Source organism: Nomascus leucogenys, chromosome 3, assembly GCF_006542625.1.
Source record: "Nomascus leucogenys isolate Asia chromosome 3, Asia_NLE_v1, whole genome shotgun sequence".
In the NCBI taxonomy this organism is placed as follows: Eukaryota; Metazoa; Chordata; class Mammalia; order Primates; family Hylobatidae; genus Nomascus; species Nomascus leucogenys.
Window position 1 is genome coordinate 16,592,172 of NC_044383.1, and position 15,266 is coordinate 16,607,437.

A 15,266-nucleotide genomic window follows, 5' to 3' on the forward strand; every position below is an offset into this window, starting at 1 on the left:
TAGGGCTTATAAAATATTTTGGTCTAGGTAGGCAGTAGGGACTTTGCCTTCTGCATTATGCAAAACCAGAAGCAACATTCCCCAAAATCAACCTTCGAAGTAACATTTAAATTCTGCTTTCATCTGCCATTTCTCTTTTCCCTTTCTTTGTCTCTTCCTCTGAATACCTTTGGTAGTTTTAAAAATTTACATTTTTCCTTATGAGCAACTCAAAGCCTGAGAGGATTGATTGGAAGATTAGTACAACAATCTGTATGGTTGTATGCATTTAGTTTTTACCTTTACTAAGTATCTTTAATTAATTTAAGGTTTGGATGTTAGGAAAACAGAGTACTAATTCTTTTTTTCTTACTCTCTTGGTAACTCACAGAACAACAGAGTGCCAACTCTTTACTCAGTCTCAAAAGGAGAGAAAACAAGGACTTGGCCGGGTGCGACGGCTCACTCCTGTAATCCCAGCACTTTGGGAGGCCGAGGCGGGTGGATCACGAGGTCAGGGAGATCAAGACCATCCTGGCTAACACGGTGAAACCCCGTCTCTACTAAAAATACAAAAAATTAGCCAGGCGTGGTGGCGGGCGCCTGTAGTCCTAGCTACTTTGGAGGCTGAGGCAGGAGAATCACTTGAACCCGGGAGGCGGAGGTTGCAGTAAGCCGAGATCTTGCCACTGCACTCCAGACTGGCGACAGAGTCAGACTCCATCTCCAAAAAAACCCAAAAAACAAAACAAATGAGGACTAAGAAAACTTAATTTGTCAGAAAACTGTATCTGAGATAAATAATTCATGGCCTTTGAGCAGAGGGTAGACTTTCAGATTTGGAAGGGAATAGGCAGTATTTTTATCACCAGTGAAGAGCATTAGTTTGTGTGAATCCATTTCTGCATTAATAAAATTGGTCTAAATGACCTTGCTTCATAGACCATTTGAGGGTAAAAAAAGATAATCTGTATAAAAAATGCTTAACACTGTACCTGGCATATAGTAAGTGCTCAATAAATATTAGTTGCTACTACCACCATCTCATCAACTAAAATATCCAGTGCCTGATTGCCCTTCAGTATTAAGAGTTCATATCATTTACCTTTAGGGAGTTAGTTCTTTGGCACCAGACTCCACATTTGGACAGTGGTGGAGGAAAGTTTCTTTTGGTGCTGAGTTGAAATCTGAAATCCCTGTAATGTTTACCTACTAGGCCTATGTTTACCTACTAGGCCTACGTCTTTTTTTTTTTTTTTTTTTTTTTTTGAGACAGAGTCTCATTCTGTTGCCCAGACTGGAATGCAGTGGCGTGATCTCTCCTCGCTGCAACCTCCGCCTCCTGGATTCAAGCAATTCTTGTGCCTCACTCTCCCAAGTAGCTTGGATTACAGGTGGGTGCCCTCATGCCTGGCTATTTTTTGTATTTTTAGTAGAGATGGGCTTTCACCATGTTGGCCATGTTGGTCTTGAACTCTTGATCTCAAGTGATCCTGTTGCCTCAGCCTCTCAAAGTGCTGGGATTACAGGCATGAGCCACCACACCCGGCCTAGGCCTAGGGAACAGCTGAATAAGGGTTAGGAAAAGCTTTGTTTGGCCATAGGGCTCTACTCTCCCTAGCTTAGCATACTTTTCCCAGGATAAATGTTTTTATCCATGTGTCCATGTCATTTCTGATCCTCTGCTAGCTCTCTCTGAGCCTTCCTCCTACACACAAAGAACACCACCACATAGCAAAGCTGTATTCCCTAGACCAGATTCCTGTGAAAGGAAAAGTAACTAAAGACCTTTCATATCTTTTTATTTATTTATTTATTTATTTTTGAGATGGAGTTTTGCTCTTTTTGCCCAGGCTGGAGTACAATGGCGTGTTCTCAGCCCACTGCAACCTCCGCCTCCTGAGTTCAAGTGATTCTCCTGCCTTAGCCTCCAAAGTAGCTGGGATTACAGGCAGCTAACTTTGTATTTTTAGCATAGACAGGGTTTCACCATGTTGGCCAGGCTGGTCTCGAACTCCCAACCTCAGGTGATCTGCCTGCCTCGGCCTCCCAAAGTGCTGGGATTACAGGCATGAGCCACCATGCCCAGCCCCTTTCATATCTTTTCAACCACAATGTTAAATCCATTAATCTGTTTTAAGGACACACCGATTTTCCTACATATGTGCCAACTTTCATGGCTCTTTCCTTACCACATGGAAAACTTTTAAAGTGGTCTGATGTTGAACAAGAATTTGTGATATGTTCACCACATATGCTTTAGAGATATTCTACATCTAAATATCGCCGGGAGTTGGAGTTGGGAGAAGAATTTGCTCTAGAAGCAACATCATTGGTGGTGACACCTTGTATAATGAATTAGAAAGGACTATAGAAAAGTAGAGTCACCTGGAAATGGTTTTAGCTGGGCTTTACCAACTAGAACTCTGTGATTTGGAGTATGTTATTTAACTTCTCTGTGCCTCCGTGTTCTCAAATATGAAATTGCTGCGATGATCCCTACGTGTTAGGATTGTTGTGAGTCTTCATGAGGGAGGGAACACATGTAGAGTTTAGCACGAGGCTGGACACATAGTCAGGCTCAACAAATGGTGATGGTAGTTGTTTCCTAAGCAATTCTATACTATACAGAACATTCTCATAAAAGGCTGTTCACAGATGAGCTTAGGCCTTCAATCCTTCAAACAGACACTAACACAAGCACCTACTTTGCATGTAGCATTGTGCTAGGTGCAAGAGAATCAGACGTGTAAAACAAAATCCCTGCTCTAATGTTCATAGTGAGTAGAAGATAAAAACAAGTAAAAAAAAAAAAAAAAACAAAAACAGTTACCTTACAATGTAATGTGTACTACAGTGCCATTTATGTAAGACTGCTTTGAAGTCATAGTTGAAGAGAGACAAACTTCGCTTGAAGAGAGACAAACTTCACTAATTCGAGTAGACTAATAGAAACAATAGTTGATGTACTTTTATGTTATACTTCTAAGTTCTCAGGGCCATTAAAATTTTTTTATTATGAAAAATTTCAAAGTTATGCAAAGGCAAGAACATAATGTAACGAACCCTCATGTTCCAGTTTTCCGGGTGCAACAGTTGCCAACTCACAGCCAGTCTTCCAACTGTACACCCATACACCCACTGTCACTGCCCTTGGATTGCTTTGGAACTAATTCCAGTCATCATATCATTTTACTGTTTACTGCAAAAGATTAGAATTCTTTTCTTTTTAACATAACTGCAGTATTACGGACACTTTATTAAAAGTTCATCTTTTTTCTTTTTTAAACCTCATGTCATCCAAATATGCAAATATGACAGGTACAGTGGCCATGGATTGTGGATATCCTGAGACAAGCCCAATTCAGAACCATAGGGCAAATTATTACATGAATCTAAATGTTTAAAAAACTTTTATTCTTTGAAATGTGCAAATAAATTTACATATTAAAAGTATTTCTGTTTTGCGTCATGTGACTTTTGGTTTTGGAAATGGGGTCATGGTTTTTAAAGATATGATCACCCTTTGAAATATACTCTTCCCTTATGAACCTAGAACATTGGTAAGTAGGTTGTTATGCTACCAATTTAGCACTGGAAGAATTTCTTAAACTAAAAATTAATGCGCAATTTAAAAAAATGTCTACTGTTCTCTCTTTGAGAAGAAATAAAAACCCCACCAGATGGAGTGTACCAAATCAGAATTGGAGAAAATGTGAGCAAGGACTACCCAGCTACATTTATCAAGTTAAATCACAGGGCACCTTTTTACAAACTGTTTAGAAAATAAATGTTTTTTTGTTTTGTTTTGTTTTGTTTCCTATTTGCTAGGCCTAAACCTCACTACTGTGGAATGAATTTTCTTACTCTTTCAAGAGCAAGAATGTTATTGAATAAAAAGTAAGATTCCTATGAAAAATGCAGAGTGTTTATGTTTTTGTTATGATAGTGGAAATACCAGATTGTGGCAGAAGATGTCAAGTAGTTAAGGCTAAAAATTCAAAGTAATATTTGATGTTGTAAAAATTGTATAGGTTTCTTTTCTCTTTCCTTCACATTTTTGAAGAACCTACCTTGTAAACATAGTGATAAAATGCCAGGAATATTAGGATTTTAAGGAAATAATAGAGCCTATTATTTAAACTACAATATAAAAGGCAATTATATTGATGAAGAGCTACATGGGCTTTGTGTGTGTGAATAAACTTGGCCTGTGTTCAGCTTCTATTTGTTCTTCTGGCATAAACACATATTGTGTGTGATTCCAGTTTAATGGGGACCCGTTTGTATGCCAAGCAGCTGCATTTTAGGACCTATTGCGTGATTTCATAGCTCTCTGAAAATTGGTTCTATTCAGAACAAGAGATAGAAGAGAAGAAGGGGGGTGATGTGGAAGGGGGGGGGGAGCTTCAACACACAATCATTTCTTTTCAATTGGAGCCAGAAAGGTTGATGACAACATGACCATTGTGTTATAATGATAAGACCACTAAGGCATCTGTACCTCTCATCAAGGCTTTCACACAACAGCAGATACAATTTAATTCACTGCTCTGTCAGCAGTGCTGATACCATTATGCCGTCTGTCTCCACAGTTATAATCACTGTCCTCTGAGAAATGCAGTTGAAATGATCTTGAGCAGTCAAAGAAACTCTCAATTAAGGCTGCCACTTCCAATGTGTCAGATTGTGTCTTATGCACTTGGTACAATTTTCACTTCCAATCCTGTTTATTTACAATGTCTACCAGTAATTACGCTTAACGTGTCATTTAGTGAGGGGGGCCCCTGCCAAGCCGATTGTTGGGTGCTGCTGTACCATTGAGTGGGAGTTTCTCGAAGTCAATGCCATCAGCAGCTTTTAGGCCCTGATGGGATGCAGTAGTAATGTTGATAATGCAAGTATCGTGCTCATCAAGTCATAATTAGATGCCACTCAAATGTGCCACTTGTAATAACAGTGTTGATTCATGTTTTTCTCGGTGACTGCAACTACTAATTAGTTAAGTGGTTTTTGGTTGGCCTGCATTTGCTGCAGATTATTATTACCCCTGAAAAAATGTCAAGGTTAGAGATGTTTCTGGCCATTTAGTGCTGCTTTATGAATTTGAATATTAACATAATAAGAACTTTGGACAGACTTAGGAAGTAATACATTTTTGTATTTAATTTGGAGAGAAATTTTTTCCCCTGAGTTTAATCATAATTGCAGGTTAATTAAGCTTAAATGAAGCAAAAGTAATCTCTCTTTGTGTTATGTGAGCCCAGTGCTTTTTGCCTAACTTTGTTGGGTTTCACATTTGGGTGTCCTTTAATTTTTTTTTTTTTTAAGCCAAACAAATAGCAATAAGTAATGTCTACATTTAGGGTTGAGATTCTGAGAGTTTTCATTTAACTAGAAATATGGGTGGAAGGAATTGGCATTTTTCTTTCTTGATCTTCAAAATATAACTCAAGTTCCAAATCACTTTGTACCTGTAAATCTCAATTTACATGCACCAGCTATCAAAAAATCTAAAAAATACTATTTTTCAAGCATTACTAACATATCAAGTAAAATTTTATTTTTCCTGTAATGCTTCTGATAAGCCTATGATTCAGGAAGTAATTTATTAGCATCTGCTTTATAACCATATAGTACATAAATCTTACTGCTACACTTTTCTGCCCGAGAGTTACTTACAAAATAGCAGTAACTACTTTGTAGCTAATAGAGACAAATGTTGCAGTACTTAGCCAAGTTGCCACATCACTATTCCAGTCATAAGATCAATTTAAGATTTATTTTTCTTTTATTTTTTGTTAATTTTTCTTACTAGAGCCATGTGTTATACCCTGCCAAGAAAAAGAAGTCATGCTGTCACTCCTCTTTATTTATGAAATATTCTTTTGTTTAAATTAGCAGATATGTCTATGGATACATATATAGTTGCATAGAAAATAGACACGTAAAAAAATCTAAATAGCTCTCTTAAAATGTACATAATAAAATGTATGTATGTGAAATGAATGTTTTTTGTTGTGTTCTTGTTTCTTTCTACGTTCAAATATTAGCTCGGATTTAATCAGGGCAGCTTCTCAAAAACCTTTTTTCAGTGATAGCTAAAGGTCTGGCTAGCCAAAGAATTGAAGTATTCTTAATCATGGGACGATGCGTGGGCTCCTGGAATAGCTGACTAATCTTTGAATGCTGAGATTTTTTTTCCCCCTCGTTCCTAGTTTCTCACATGGTCATAGAGGAAGTTAATTTCATGCAGAACCACCTTGAAATAGAGAAGACTTGTCGAGAAAGTGCTGAAGCTTTGGCAACAAAGGTGAGACTTCAAATGAAGGAATTTTACCTGAGCTTTTAAATTTCAACTTGCTTTTCTAAGCAGTGGCTTCTGTCCGGTTTTGCTTTTCTACTTCTCTAATCGATTATCTACTCTGATGATGAGGGAAATGTTAAAAGGCCTCAGAATCCTGGAATATGATTATGTAAATATTCGCCTTAATGCAAAGGTTATTCCAATTGTAAAAGGAGCATTTGTATGTGAGTATTTCAGCATTTGTGCTTTTTGCCTGTGAAAATGTGGAAAAAATGGTCCCAGAGTAGTGTTAAAGGGGACTTTGCAAATGTCCATGCATTTGGTTAAAATGCTAACCAAGTTTAAAACTAACCTGGTGTGACATAAAAGAGCAGTGAATGTCTCATATTTGAATCAGATGAAAAAGTCACCCTGAAGCCGTGCATTTCAGGTGATTATTTATGAAAGCAAAGCGAGGGCATGCTAAAAGTGACCTCCAGTGTTCCACTGATTGCCTCTTGCTGATGAATTTACCAAGTGTGTAATTTTCTACATTCTATCTCATCAGAAGTACATTATTATTAAAGAATGTTTTTTATCTCTGTCTTATGTATTTTGGGTTGGGTAAAATGCATCTGAACCACTTCATCAGAAAGTGGATTACAGCAATTTTCAACCAAATTTCATTAGTAATACTGGTTGTGTTTCTTTTCCCTCCCCTCCATCACCCACCTCCGAAAATTTCTTTGGATGTGACTGAAATCCTACTCCCAATAAATACATAAATAAATATAATTTGTATGCATTAACAGTGTGCTTGATAGAGGTATTTGCTTAATTGTTTGCATAACAACACTGTATTAGAATTCATAAGATATTTAATCAGGACCTAACTAAGAATATAAATTTGGGTATGTAACTTCTCTCCTGTTATTCATCTGAAGAATACATAGCAATACACTTTAAAAACACTTTTTAAAAAATGATAACATGGGTATTCTCACATCATTTTTACTCTGCGGCACAGTCCTAGAGTTCACTAGTCCGTAATGTTGTGTGAATTCTGTTTTCATTTTTTGAATTTCTTTTTTTGGAATAAGTAGAGAAAAAGTACATTTGGAGCCTGCCAGCTGCTCTGAATCTTCTAGTGTCTAAGGATACACTCTCTATTTTTTCTTGTTATTAACAAGTATTCCTGTTGTCATAGCACATCCAGAGTGAGGATACTGGCTACCTTTCGGGATTGGCAGAGTTTATGGAAGACACTGGTTTGTGGGGCAGTATATACAGGTTTTGTTCCTGGTTATGTCATTTTGGGCATATGTGATTTTGGACAAGTTAATTTTGTTCTCTGGACTGTAGTATCTCATCTTAAATGACATGATGGACTACAGTTAGGACTGGAGTTAATAATTTATTTGCATGTGGCCCCTTTTGAAAAATTACTTTATTCTGTCTCCCCTTTTATTTAATAGGTGTTTTTGGGCAAGAGAACTCACCTCTCTGAGCTACAGTTGTCTTGCTCTAAATGCCAGGATGGACCATGGTTGGCTTCATCATAATACCCCAGATCCACTGGCTCCAGATGTGTGGCCCAGGCATGTGCATGTAGAAAAGCTGCCTGGTGACTATTATATTCATTGCTCGTTATGAACCAGTGTTACCTAATCTCTAAGTTCATTTTTACAATTAAGTCTTAATAACAGGATCCTTACCTAACACTGTTTGTTGCCTGTTCTTTAAAAACCCTTTTTTAAAATGAACATATAGTTTATTTTTGAAGATACAGTATGAACTCCTGGGGCCTAGAACAAAAATTTAAAAAATGGATTAAATCAAATACTATAAATGTGCTTGTTTGTTGTGAAAGACTGCTTTGAATGCAAAATGTGGAAACTTCATTGTATGTGTGACTTCATTCTGATTTAAGTATCAATTGTCATTTTTGAAAGTAGGCTTTCAAAAATGCTCATTTTTTTTCCTGAGAGCAAAATTTCTATAAATTCTTATTTTTCTAAATTTTTGCCATCAAATTAATGACAAATGGAATGTTTAATTCTGATGATGCAGCTTGACCTTGTAATTTTCTTTTTTTTCTTTTTGAAATGGAGTCCTGCTCTGTTGTCCAGGCTGGAGTGCAGTGATGCCATCTTGGCTCACTGCAACTTCCACCTCCCAGATTGAAGCGATTCTCCTGCCTCAGTCTCCCAAGTAGCTGGGATTACAGGCACGTGCCACCACGCCCAGTTAATTTCTGTGTTTTTAGTAGAGATGGTGTTTCACTGTGTTGACCAGGCTGGTCTCAAACTCCTGACCTCAGGTGAGCTGCCTGCCTCAGCCTCCTAAAGTGCTGGGATTACAGGCGTGAGCCACTGCGCCCAGTTCCTCATATTTTCTTAGAAGCAAGTATGGATACTTTGCTTTGCTAAAATGTGTAGATTAAACTGATAAATGTAGACCAGTTATTTAAGTCATATGATCCAAAGCCATTAAACTTGCTTGTTTTGTACCTTTAAATAGCCACTAAACTGGACAATATAAAAACCCTATTTACATTGGAATATAACAGTAGGTTCTGTTACTGTAGGGTTATAAAAGATATATTTTTGGCTGGGCGTGTTGGCTCACACCTGTAATCCCAGCACTTTGGGAGGCCAAGGCGAGCAGATCACCTGAGGTCAGGAGATCGAGACCATCCTGGCAAACACGGTGAAACCCCGTCTCTACTAAAAGTACAAAAATTAGCTGGGCGTGGTGGCGTGTGCCTGTAATCCCAGTAACTCGGGAGGCTGAGGCAGGAGAATCGCTTGAACCAGGGAGTCAGAGGTTGCAGTGAGTCGAGATCACACAGCTCTACTCCAGCCTGGTGACAGAGGGAGACTCCATCTCAAAAAAAAAAAAAAAAAGTAAAAAGATATATTTTTGCCTTAGACATAGAGGGGTTTCAAACAACAAGTAGCATGCCATTAACCTACAGCTTGATGAATAGCTACAATGAAATTACTTAGCCAAAATTTGTGAATTCAGAATTCTCAAAAATGTGCAAATAGTATGCACATAAGACCTCATGTATAGGTTGGGTGTGGTGGCTCACTCCTGTAATCCCAATGCTTTGGAAGGACAAGGTGGGAGGGTCACTTGAGCTCAGGAGTTTGAGAGTTTGAGGCTGTGGTGAGCTATGATCATACCACTGCACTCTAACCTGGGTGACAGAGCAAGAACCCATCTCCAAAAAAAAAAAAAAAAAACCCTCATATATATAAATGTTACATTTCTTCTTTCAAAATGTGAAAATGGGGTTTCAGAGAAGGATTATGAAATTTTCTGATTGGCTTTTTTTTCCTGAGCTGACTTTGTTAAATAGAGTAATTGTATTGCAGACAAACTGGTGGATTTTGGTGCCTGGTTTGACAGGGGCATTAAACCCTTTTGAGGGCAGAACTGTGTTAGCTATGATGTTGCTAAGGTATTATTGTAGTGGTTGTCTAAGAAGTAATATATTAAGCACTAGATGACAGAAACTAGTAGATTCTTGAGTATCCTGGAGGAAGGAGAAAATGCATAAATGAATACTTTGATTGAAGAAAACTAGCTGATAAATGATTTCCAAAGGATAATTAGACACAAACTAAACCTCTTCTTAATAACTAACACTGAAGTTTTATTATGTGGCAGTTACTATATTAAATACTTTATAGATAATGTCTCATTTAATCATCATATTGTGGGATAGAGACTATCTTAATTCTTAGTTTACTGATGAGAAAACTGAAACATAAGGATTAGGTTAGCTGTAGAGGCAGAGATGGAATTTTATTGCAGAGCTGGATTGTATAATAAAGCAATGCATTTCTTTACATCAATGATTCTTGGTGTTGATGTACATTAAAATCATCTGGGAAACTGAAAAGGGCTATGCTGGGCTCCACTGCCAGAGATTTGGGTATGGTATAGAGCCTAAGCATTGGGGTTTTTAAAAAGCTCTCCAGAGATTCTGATGGACAGAGTTGAGAACCATTAGTTTAAATATTAGGATACAGAACCAGAAATTAAGTCTTAAATGTCTTCACTTTTTCCTTAAATTGATGTTTTCTTCTGACATTCCTAAAAGATGGGATAGTTTGAGAATTGACACGTGAGGGTCCTTGAGCTTCGAGGGCCATGCTGTAGCATTCATGGTTTAAAGAACCCACAACAGTTTTTACCTGAATTTTCCATCTTAAGGAAGAGGTGTTGGGAAATTATGGGCCTCATCTTTTATCTTGATCTCCTAATGTAACGTGTGGAGACAGAAGCTAGAGTTGGAGACTGGGACTGAGGATAAAGGGTTGTATCTGATTCCCTGAATAGAGCTTGCCAGTCTTCCAGGAAGAATCCATGGAAGAGTTCATAGCCATTTCTTAGAGATTCTTCCTGATTCTCCAAAGAGGTCAGACAAACCTCTCGTGCTCCAGACCATGCCACTTTAGGTTCCATATTATTGGGGTAGAAATCAGATCTCCCAGATTGAAGTGGGCTGGGCTTTCTCTGTGAGAAACCCTGAGGAACCCTAATTATGATCACAAATGAAAGAGCAAAGTCAGACCAGTACCATGCTAAGTATCTTGTTCTAGTGTCAGGTTTACAGTGAGGAAAGGTAGTTACCTTTCTAATGAACTATGTTCATTTGTTTCCAGTATCAATTATTAAATTCAGAGCATGTCTTCATGGTCAAGGGCTCTAGTAAATGAAATGTGTTTGCATTTCTATAACTGACATTTTGTACTAGGGAAAATAATCTACTGAATACTTTGATGTGCGCAAATTAAGGAAAACTGTTTATCTTTTAGTCTTGGGAGAAAACATGAGCAAAACCATATTGTACTTCTGTGGACATTGGACCATCCTTAGTCTTTGTGTGTGCTTTGTCCTAAATTTTCTTGTGCATGAACACATTAGCTAAAGGTGATAATAGTTGAATAACCGAAGTTAAAAAACCAACTCATTTCCATGTCCGGGAATAAAAGATACATTAACAAATTAGGATTCCTTTTTTTTTTTTTGCCATGAACTAGGACTCTTTTAATAGAGATAGTAGAAACAACATCTTGAACTAGTTTAAACAAGAAAAGAAAATAATGTAGGATCTGTTAGAAATATCAGAGACTTCCATAGAATCTCTGAGACAGGAGCAGTTTAGGAATGGACTGGAGTCTGGGGCTTGAGTCTGGTGGGAAACCCTTTCTCCATTGCCATTCTCTACACATCAGCTTCAGTTTTAGCCTTTCTAAAAACTACCTTCCTCTTTTCCTTGATTCTGTAGTGGAATGTGGTTACCAGCAGCTCCTGTCCAGACACATGGAAAGAAACTCATTGCTCTGTTCCAGCCTCCAAACTTCTAGCGAGGGGATCTCATTGGTCACACTTGGGTCATGTGTTTAATCCCTGGACTAATACGTTGTGGCCAAAGGGATGGAGTATGCTTGGGAGAGCATGGCACTCCCATTGAAATCATGGTAACAATGGAAAGTGGTAATGTCCAGAAAAGAGGAGATGTTAGGCAAACAGATAATTAAAGGGTGTTCACAGCACTGCAGCAAGCAGAAGATTTGCTTGAAATAAAGTGCCTTTTTTAAGACTACTAATGACTATAAATAAAAATTTTATTTAATCTGTACTGGTGTTTTATCTTAGTTCCTTATATTTCTCATCAGTTACAACCAGCATTTCCACTTGCTGCTGGCTGTAATCCAGGCATCAGGTCTTGGTTAAAGAAATAAGTTTAATATAAAACCTTATTTAATGAATCTGCTAATTGTTATGTCCTGCTGTGAGTGTTGATGAATAGGTAAGAAAAAAATATACTTAATTTGTCTATTGTTTTAAAATCCAAGATACTCATTTGGCTGCTGTTAAAATAACTGTTTTTATATTTTGTCTTAGCTAAATAAAGAAAATAAAACATTGAAAAGAATCAGCATGTTGTACATGGCCAAGCTGGGACCAGATGTAATAACTGAAGAGATAAACATTGATGATGAAGATTCAACTACAGACACAGACGGTGCCGCCGAGACTTGTGTCTCAGTACAGTGTCAGAAGCAAATTAAAGGTAGAACTCTTTGCTTAATTATTGAGCATATTTTTTACCCCATTAGGATAGTACTTCTGAACCCTGACTGCACATTAGAATCATGTGGGAAGCTTTAAAAATACTGATGCCTAGGCAGGTTGTGGTGGCTCACGCCTGTAATCCCAGCACTTTGGGAGGCCAAGGCGGGTGGATCACCTGAGGTCAGGAGCTGGAGACCAACTTGGCCAACCTGGTGAAACCCGGTCTCTACTAAAATATACAAAAATTAGCTGGGTGTGGTGGCAGGTGCCTGTAATCCCAGCTACTTGGGAGGCTGAGACAGGAGAATCACTGGAACCCAGGAGGCGGTGAGCCGAGATCGCGCCGTTGCACTCCAGCCTGGGCGACAGAGCGAGACTCTGTCTCAAAAAAACAAACAAAAAAAAGAAACTGATGCCTGGGTCCTACCCTATCCAAAATTTTGCTACACCATAGGCCAATCAAATCAGAATTTTGGATGGGGTAGGACCTAGGCATCAGTATTTTGAAAGCTTCCCACATCATTTATTTATATCTCCAAATCACCATAGGGTATATAACAATTGTGCTTTATGAGTTACTTTCTTGTTTGGAATTAGGCACTTTTGAAAGTGTTGTCTCAATGGAAACAGCCAGTTATACCATAACCTTAAGGATATGTACTATATGTCAAGACATTTTTGTTAAATGAAAGAAAGAATGAATAAAAATATATTTAGCCGACACCCCTTTTTGTTGGTTAACAAGTAGTGTTGTAAGGCAAGATCATATGATACATCTACTAAATGCACATGCATTTTATTCATACACATGTTTATTTAAAGATGTAGGAAAGCAGTTCTGGCTCAATAACTATTGGAACATTTTAATTTAGTACACAGGTCAAAAGCAGTATTCATTTATTTGTTTGGTAGATAAAATTTCAACTGGAAGTATAAAGAATAAAGGATGTTACAGATACCATCTTTACCGACTCTTCAACCCCTCAAGCTAACACAAAATAGAATTCATGTTGGTAGGGAGGGAGAGGAAGTTTAAAGGAGTTCCCTTTGTTCATTATTCTCCTTTCTGTTTGAGCTTGAACAATATGGTTTCATGTTCTTCTTTCTGGATTAGCCAGCAAATGGAGAAAGTGATTTAGAAATAAGTCTCTGAGAACTTCTCCAAGCTGAGTTTATGTAAAAAGTTTGATTTAATTTACAAATAACCACATAACATATTTTTTATTGCACTTGGAAAACAGTAAGAAATTAAAGACAATTAAAACCTAAGTGACAAAACAGTAGGCCGGAATATAAATTTCAGTAGTTTGTGCTAATCTATGTGTATTTTCAAACATTTGAGTGACAGAAGTAACTAACACCAGAAGCTTTTGCGCTTACAGTTGATAATACTCTCATTCTAGTAACACACTTTTCATTGAATCCTAATGATAAAACTATGAAATACATTTAAAAACAAAACACCCATGACTCTAGAAAGAAAATTACTAGAATTAACCCTTCTTTCAAATAGTTATATTTTGAATCAGTTCAAATAATGTCTAAGGACTATAAATTGGCAGCAAGACAGGATCTTTTACTTCTAATCAAAATATCCAAATTATTAATGCCCAATTGTTTATTTATATTGTATTGTGATAACAGCCCGTGGCATTATGAAATAAAAAAGAAATTAGTACTACACCTTAATTTGTTTTGCTGAAAACTTAAAAAATTTTACTTCCGAAATACTAGATAGTTTTCTAGAATGTGGTTTTGATAGAATGCAAAGAAAACGTGATCTGGTACATTTAATGTAGTGAGGTTGCCTGATATAAAATTGTAAATGTCCATGGCTACATGGGGGAGGGCCACACAAATGAGATTCTCATTGTCCTTTGAAAGTGTTAAATAATCTTGACCATAAGCTGCACATGGACTGGCATTTTCAATTCTTTTGACCAGATTGATTTCTTATTTTAAAAATAAGTTTATATATATTTTTTTCTTTAAAAATGCAGAACTTCGAGATCAAATTGTATCTGTTCAGGAGGAAAAGAAGATATTAGCCATTGAGCTTGAAAATCTCAAGAGCAAACTCGTAGAAGTAATTGAAGAAGTATGTATCTCAGGCCTGAAAGGCAAGGGCTTTAGCATTTTCAAGGTGTTTGGGGATTTGCTAAGTTAAGAACTTAATATTATAAGCCAATTTCTAACATGAGAACCATGTACCAATTTTAATCTTCTCTCCTCAATTTCAGACATAAAAAAAGGTAGAGGAAATAAGATCATGAAGATTCATGTACCCACTACCTAGCTTAATAAATAAAACTCTGAAATAGCATGGACATGTTTCCTGTTGTTCTCCCAGTTTTTGCTATGTAAGGCAAATTTGTAAGAATAGTAGCTACTATTTCAAGTCATATATTTTATTGCTGCTGGTAGAGAAAGAAGAGCATGTTTTGCTTTTCCAGTGAATGACTAGTTCAATTGGGAAGCACTGTCCCTCTGTGCATCTCCAACATAGGCATTTATGATAGGTGGTAGGATGGGTTCAAGTGGTTGTTTACAGAATCTTTCTTTTCTGGTGTTTTGTTTTGTTCGAGACAAGACCTAACTCTGTCACACTCAGACTGGAGTGCAGTGGCATGATCACAGCTCACTGCAGCCTCAATCTCCCAGGCTCAAATGATCCTTTTGCCTCAGCCTCCCAAATAGCTGAGAGTACAGGCATGCGTCACCACGCCTGCCTGATTTTTTAAAATTTTTATAGAGATGTGGGTTCCTGTATTTCCCAGGCTTACCTTGAACTCCTGGACTTGAATGATCTTCCCACCTTGGCCTCCCAAAGTGCTGGGACCACCAATGCAAGCCACTGCACCTGACCTCTTTTTCCTTTTGAACTGTCTTAAGAACAAGACCCTCACAA

At 37.5% G+C, this 15,266-nt stretch overlaps 1 protein-coding gene across 6 annotated transcripts in view; it reads left to right on the forward strand.

The window, feature by feature from the left end:
• The window catches only part of SHTN1 (shootin 1), a 122,497-nt gene that overhangs the window by 39,095 nt on the left and 68,136 nt on the right, over positions 1-15,266 (forward strand). For all 6 annotated transcript variants that reach the window (XR_004028664.1, XM_003254996.4, XM_030806519.1 and 3 more), the window contains exons 4-6: positions 6,198-6,292; positions 12,188-12,356; positions 14,359-14,456. Coding sequence is in view for 5 of the 6 variants with exons in the window: in XM_003254996.4 (XP_003255044.2) it covers positions 6,198-6,292; positions 12,188-12,356; positions 14,359-14,456 (362 nt within the window). In the remaining variant the exon portion in view is untranslated. The remainder of the gene's footprint in view (positions 1-6,197; positions 6,293-12,187; positions 12,357-14,358; positions 14,457-15,266) is intronic.